The sequence below is a fragment of the Arachis ipaensis genome, chromosome B05, assembly GCF_000816755.2.
Source record: "Arachis ipaensis cultivar K30076 chromosome B05, Araip1.1, whole genome shotgun sequence".
In the NCBI taxonomy this organism is placed as follows: Eukaryota; Viridiplantae; Streptophyta; class Magnoliopsida; order Fabales; family Fabaceae; genus Arachis; species Arachis ipaensis.
The window spans coordinates 1,800,363-1,806,823 of record NC_029789.2 but is presented as its reverse complement, the minus strand read 5'-3'; the positions used below and the strand labels follow the sequence as shown (position 1 = coordinate 1,806,823).

At 34.5% G+C, this 6,461-nt stretch overlaps 2 protein-coding genes across 2 annotated transcripts in view; one reads left to right on the top strand and one right to left on the bottom strand.

Annotated features, from left to right (window-relative positions):
- On the top strand, nucleotides 1,083-3,576 carry LOC107642383. The gene is made up of 4 exons (XM_016345718.2): nucleotides 1,083-1,425; nucleotides 1,549-1,652; nucleotides 1,777-1,861; nucleotides 3,216-3,576. Exons 1-4 carry the CDS (start codon nucleotides 1,189-1,191, stop codon nucleotides 3,303-3,305), a joined length of 516 nt encoding a protein of 171 aa, XP_016201204.1. The 5' UTR covers nucleotides 1,083-1,188; the 3' UTR covers nucleotides 3,306-3,576.
- The window catches only part of LOC107642382 (plastidal glycolate/glycerate translocator 1, chloroplastic), a 3,679-nt gene continuing 958 nt past the window's right edge, over nucleotides 3,741-6,461 (bottom strand). The window contains exons 2-7 of the mRNA XM_016345717.2: nucleotides 5,661-5,922; nucleotides 5,386-5,501; nucleotides 5,051-5,160; nucleotides 4,750-4,927; nucleotides 4,521-4,650; nucleotides 3,741-4,136 (exon numbers count right to left, since the gene is read on the bottom strand). Coding sequence (XP_016201203.1) covers nucleotides 3,980-4,136; nucleotides 4,521-4,650; nucleotides 4,750-4,927; nucleotides 5,051-5,160; nucleotides 5,386-5,501; nucleotides 5,661-5,922 — 953 coding nt within the window. The 3' untranslated portion in view covers nucleotides 3,741-3,979. The remainder of the gene's footprint in view (nucleotides 4,137-4,520; nucleotides 4,651-4,749; nucleotides 4,928-5,050; nucleotides 5,161-5,385; nucleotides 5,502-5,660; nucleotides 5,923-6,461) is intronic.

The following is a 6,461-nucleotide window of genomic DNA, read 5'->3' as shown; positions in this document are numbered from 1 at the left end:
GGAAGTTAGTCCCACATCAAAGAAAGCATGGAAGAGTGAGGAGTTTATAAGATGAGAGACCCATTAACTTGACACCTTAAGGTTTTGAGTTGGATGTGGTGTCTTCTCATCTTATGTTCTCTCGCTTGATTCCTCCCCGAAGTCTCCCCGATTGTTGAGAGCTCCCCACGGTTGGCCCAACAAATAGTACAATTAAAATTTCATAAATCAAATCAGTATACGATATGAATATCAAAGATCACTTTAGAAATGAGTATATATTTAAATATGTTTTTAAGGAATTTTGCGTTGAATATTTTTGTTTTTAAAAAAAATAAATTTTTGACTTTTATAAAAGTAGATATATAAGTCTCTGTTATTTTCACTTAAACAAATAGATGTTTAAAAATCTGACAGAAAAATTTATATATCTTTTATAAAGTTTAAAGACTTTAACCTAATAAAATTTTTTTAAAGACAAAAATGTTCGATCCGAAATTTTGTAGGACTTATTTAAATATATATTATTCTACAAATTTAGTCTCGATATTTGACTTATATATTGCAGGCAATTTAGACTACAAGGTTTTTTATTTTTTTGGTTTAATTACTCTGTTGGCCTCTATAATTTCGTCAAATTTTTAATTAGGTTCTTATACTTTTTTTCTTTTAATTGGGTCCCTGCACCAAATTTGTTTTTCAATTGAGTCCCTATACTTTCTTTTCCTTTTATTTGAGTCCCTGCACAATTTTTTTTTTAATTGGATCCTTATATAATTAAGCCAATTACTACTAAAAGGGACTTAATTGAAAAAAAAAAATTGGTACAGAAACCCAATTAAAACAAAAAAATATAAAGAACTAATTGAAAATTTCGCAAAACTAATAATTAAACCTTTTTTTTAAATCTTTTTCAATACAACATACTCACACACATTACACTACATTACATGGGTTCTTTTTTTTCACCAATGAGATTTGAACCCCGATGTGGTTATTTGGGAGGCACATAAGAAGTCACTTAAATCAAGCCTCCAAGGCCCATAAGGCCCACAAGGCCCATTCTTTCATCAGCTGAAAAAAAAATTCCCCAAAAAATGAAAGGCACAAACAAAAGCGTTTCGCCATTGCAGATTTTGGTTTCAGCTCAGAGAAGAAGTAGAAGTCGCCATCGCCAGAATCACGTTTCTCTGACACCATCAACAAACAATGATGCAGCGATGGTTGACCAAGCTACGCACTTTCGCCGTTAATTCGCCCCAGTCTTCTCCGCCACTTACACCAATTTTCCGGTGTCTCATCCACCACGCAACGCCGTTGCAATCCCTCCACCTCCCTGCTTCCAGCAATCTCACTTTCACTTCTCGTTCTCTCTTCAATTTCTCGTCTTCACCTCATTTCTCATTTTCTCGTCTCCCATCTCGTCTTTCTCCACTTTCTCCCTCCGTAAGTTCTTCATTTCCACAAAACAGCGAAAAATGTTTTTTTTCTTCCTTTTTTGTTTTAAATGATAACAGTGAAATTAGCTTCTTTTTATTTTACACATAATTAATAATATTATTATTGTAGTTGGTTCAAGTGCGGCATGTATCATCAAGGGAAAGGAAGCTGAAGAGAAAGCCAATGACCCCAGTCACTTCTAAGATTAAGAAAACTAAGATGAAGTCTTATTCGTGCGTGATTTTTTTATTTTTAATGTTTTATGTCATATTCTTTACAATTTAGAATTTCAAAGTTTGGATTTTTCTTTTGTGGGGTGTTTGGAGTGAGTGAGTCATTTTTGGCAATGCTGTGCAGGTCTTACAAGTTGAGGTTTCGAACATTGAAAGATGGAACCATCAGACGCTGGCATGAGGGGAAACGCCACAATGCTCATTTGAAGGTTGGCATATTTTATTTTATTTTATTTTTTATCATTTAGTTGGGTAGCTAGAATAATGCCTTAACTATTGATCCTTATGTGGACTGTGGTTGTTTTGTTAGGGTCTTCAATAGTTCTATTGTTCTGTTAGTGAAAAATAAATCACAATATAAAACTCATTCCCAAAATTGACATGTAACATTTCACGTTTCAAACACTATATTTGGACAAAATAGTAGAGCCTGTAAATTGAATTTTGTCATTAGGTTTTAGGACAAAATAGAAAAGCTTGTGTTTCCTTAGGAATCAGAGTTATGAAATTTGATTGAGCAATGAGATTAACTGTGGTTTGATAATGTCAATGTATCATAAAAGTTTGGGGGGAAGAAGTTTTCAAAATATAAAAATAGTGAATATTGACATCAGTGGTGTTTGTCCCACGTATGATGTATTGGATATAGGTCATTGTGATATTGTTGCATTTATCCCTGGCTAAACTTGTGATTTTATCAAAGCATTCAGAGCCCTGGATGTGGGCATGTACTTGTGATGGATGATGGTAAGCAATGTATACAATATTCCCTAATATCTCATAGGAGCTGTAATCTCCCCGATTGAGACTCGCTGTTACCATTGAGTGCTAGAAGCAAGTGCTGTGTGCAGTCTTTTCCCCATCATATACAAGGGAATGACTTGCAATGAAATGGTATGAGGAGGCAAGGAATTAAGTAGAACAAAACATGATAACCCAGTATTTTGTTTGTAGGATTCATGTCACTCTTTCTTTGACTACTAAACTCGGACACAGATTTGATGCTTTGAGTGGATTCCAATGTTCCACTCCCTCTTCTTAAATAACTCCAAAATGCCAAACTCTCATTTACATCCTTATAAACATAACCTGAGCTTCTAAACCTCATAGCTGCATTTTGGTCTGGCAATCCACACAAATGAATTGCCTGATTTTCAAGAATTTGTTACTCTTCAATTCTTTCATTGCAATGTCTGTCAATTCTTCTTCATTTTGATTAGGTGATGTAAAAGCATAGACACTCCACTTTGGGGCCATTGCATGTAGATATACGTATATGATCTAAGTTATTTTTGGTGACTTTGATACGTTGAAATAGGTATACATAAGGCCTTTGAAAAATTTCTCTTTTGTTCTCTTTTATTTATCACCCTCATCTTTTGGTATATGTACATAATTGGATTGAATTACTGCATCTAGATACAATTTGACTGGTTTATCTGGTATAATTGATGTGTGAGTGGCCATATACTATATTATGCATATCAAGTGCATTATTGCATCTCAGGAAATCAGGATAGTACATTTTCCTTGAAATTGATGAATTTGTTATATTCGATGCAGTCAAAGAAATCAAAACGCAGATTGAGAAAACCAGCCATTGTACCTGTAGCTTATGCCAAAGTTATGAAGAAACTGAGTTTTTGTGGTTAGAAAGCATAGTAAGTTGCTGCCAGTTACTGCAGAAAGTGGAATTTGTGGTCACATTCACATGTTGCTTTTTTAACTCTGATCATTTGTCCACTTTCACATGTTACGAATCTTTGTAGAATGAGCAATATTACGAAGCAATTTCTTTCTCATCTTGTTTTGCTGGAACTGTTAAGAGTTGAATGTGCCTATTCAAAGAGGCATTTTTTTTAGTAGACACATTGTTGTGCAATATTATTAACATGCTGTGGCTGATTGATTCTTTGTTGGAGTACATCCAATTTATTTTAAGCATAATAAAGTACCACAGAGTTGGATTCTTTAAGTTATTGACGGTTTTAGTGTATACAAGAATTTATAACGTGAACATTAGTTGATTTATATTCATGTTAAAAAAAGTTATTCAATTAAAGATTACTGCTATCTATAAATTACAAATTTAGAGACAAACATTATTTTATTGATTTTGTTCCATAAATTGAGTCACAAGGATATATATATATACATATATATGTTAAATAACTTTTATTTTTCCAAACATGACTAAATACACAAGACAATTTAATGATCAACACATAATATCGCTCAGCACATTTGCTCCCAATAAAAGATATGACATTGTAAGGAATAAGCACAAGAAGTTCCAAGTATGATCCATGATCTAAGTGCTAACTATTTCACCCAGAGCCAGCAATTGCAAGCAAACTTTGTCTTGCTGCTGGAATTGTGCAAAATAAAGATCCAAAAATGCCAGTCAAAGCATAAGCGATGGCACTAAACGGGAGCGCCTCCGGTTCCTCTGCTGATAATGCCGCTGTCGCCAGCCCATGGGAACTGTACACATTGTTTTCATTGCAAGCAACATAAGCATCTAAATTGTATTCGCTCGAATGCATAGTATTGTATCCGATACACTACGATACGTAAAAATACAAATACGGAAATATCTGTTAAATAGAAAATGTATATTCATACATGATATTGAATATATAGTTAGAATGAACAATCTTATATAAAAAAATCTAAAGCAGCATAACTGAAGTATTTGTGCACCATATTAAGGTATATCATTGAAGAAGAATGTAGTTAGTCATTTGAATGGTGTATTTCTTGAATCATTAACAGTGTGTCATTGATCATTAACTTATTCAGGTCAATGAAGTTGCATAGATGCAGTTTCTTATTTCAACCGAATGATCTATGTATTGTGGAATTTACCTAGATGCAGCTGCTATTCCTCGAGCAATTGGATCATGAAGGCGGAGTATATTAAGCGCTGATTGCACGAAATTTGCTCCAATCAAACCAGTTACAACAACCACAGCTGCTGTGAGAGCTAAATTGGCACCTGCAGATACCATGACAAATTTTCAAAGCTGGAAATTGTTTATCTTTTGCTTGAATTGAACAAATTAAGGCCAAGCAACTGTGTAGACAGAAAATCTACCTTCGAAAAGTGACACGATGTTGAGTGCCAATGCGACCGTTATACATCTGGGTAGAATGGACACAGTTAGTGATGGCTCTAATGCAACTAGACGTCCAACAATGGCAGTTGAGTACAATGAGAATAGTGTAGAGACAATGACAGAGGTGAAAATCTCAGCTGCATGCCTTTTCATAAGCTGAATAAAATACATTAGAAAAACTGTTAATTGATGGCTTCCCCATTTTTGCATATCAAAAAGAACATGCTGAAATGTTTTGTTGCATTATGGGATTTATTCAGTGAAAACCGAGATGGTCACCGTTCTTTGTTTGAACATAGAGAAAGCAAAGGAAAGAATAACAGGTCCTAAAAATTCCAAAAGAATGTCACCAGCTCCAGGATCAGATGATGACTCTGTAAGGTAAAATCCTGCAATATTGAAAGAAGAATAACAAATTCACAACATAACTAGTTCATTATGTAGTTTCAACTCAGCTAAACAAAAAGAAAGCCATTTAAGGTATGTTTGGTTGAGGCGTAAAAATGGCCTGGAAGTTTTCGCGGATGAATTTATGTGAAGTTACAAAGGGAGCTCATCCATGGACCCTAAACCTTCAACCAAACATATCTGTATTGTCAAAATTTCAACTATACCTAGAGCAGCATCATACCCCTGCTTGGACAGCAAACCAAAAGCGTAAGCCACTAGATTGGGAAATATTAAGGAGAATATTACTGGATGGAAGATCATTTTCACCTTTGATGGCAATCTGGAAACAAAGTTGCAACAAAGGGAAAAAATAGTGGTTTATGTTGTAGACTATAGAGTGCTAATAGCATTTTCTATAGGAACATCTCACTTTCTTTGCCATATAATTTCATCAGACAAAGTCAACATATATATGCAGTAACGAAGAGGAATCATTTACCCGGAGCCAACAATGTAGCCTACTACTGTGGATGCAAGATAGAACAAAAAGCATGTTCTGGCACCTGTCCCAAGTGCTGTTGGGAAAAGCAATGCCATGATGAAGGATATAAGGAAAACCCCAGTCCATGACCACAATTCAATGGAGGAGAATGGAGGGGGCTTTTCCATAGGCTCAGGATCGATCATTTCGGTCTTCACAGCCTTTCTTACAGCTATAGCTGTAAAACCAGAAACAGAAAGTGTAGCCAGCCATCCTCCAACTGCACAGTATTAACAACTCTCACCATTACAAAGTAAACAAAAACATCAATTACACAAACAAATCTACATGAAACCAGGAATTTTCGCTTTGGTCCAAACTGTGTTCTTTTCAATTCTTATTTCACCCTACAACCATCCTTAATCCAATTAAAACCCCACACTTTCTCCCCGGATATAACTTTATTCTAACCATAACAAGAGTTTAACCAGTTAACCGAACGATAGAAATGAAAGATTTCAATTGGAGCAGATTTTCAGATTTTAATAACCAGCTAAAATGCACTAAAGTACTAAATTCAAAACAGCATAGCAGTTTGCACTGAACCGAAAGAGTGACGTAATAGAGAATAAAGTATATGCTGAATCATCTTAGACCTTTAAGTCTTTATACATTTATAATTCTTAATTACATTTATAATTTGTTGACAAATCCATCATTGAATTTTATAAATCCTGTGTGTATATAATGTTAAATTATGAATTGCGAATATAAGTAAACACTAGATTATACTAACAAGTGATTCAGCATGAACATTAA

Excerpts from the sequence above, each read along its gene's own strand:
- LOC107642383 (XM_016345718.2), top strand. The coding sequence starts at position 1,189 with ATGATGCAGCGATGGTTGACCAAGCTACGCACTTTCGCCGTTAATTCG. Across the intron at positions 1,426-1,548 it reads TTTCTCCACTTTCTCCCTCC|TTGGTTCAAGTGCGGCATGT; the intron begins GTAAGTTCTTCA and ends TTATTATTGTAG. Across the intron at positions 1,653-1,776 it reads ACTAAGATGAAGTCTTATTC|GTCTTACAAGTTGAGGTTTC; the intron begins GTGCGTGATTTT and ends AATGCTGTGCAG.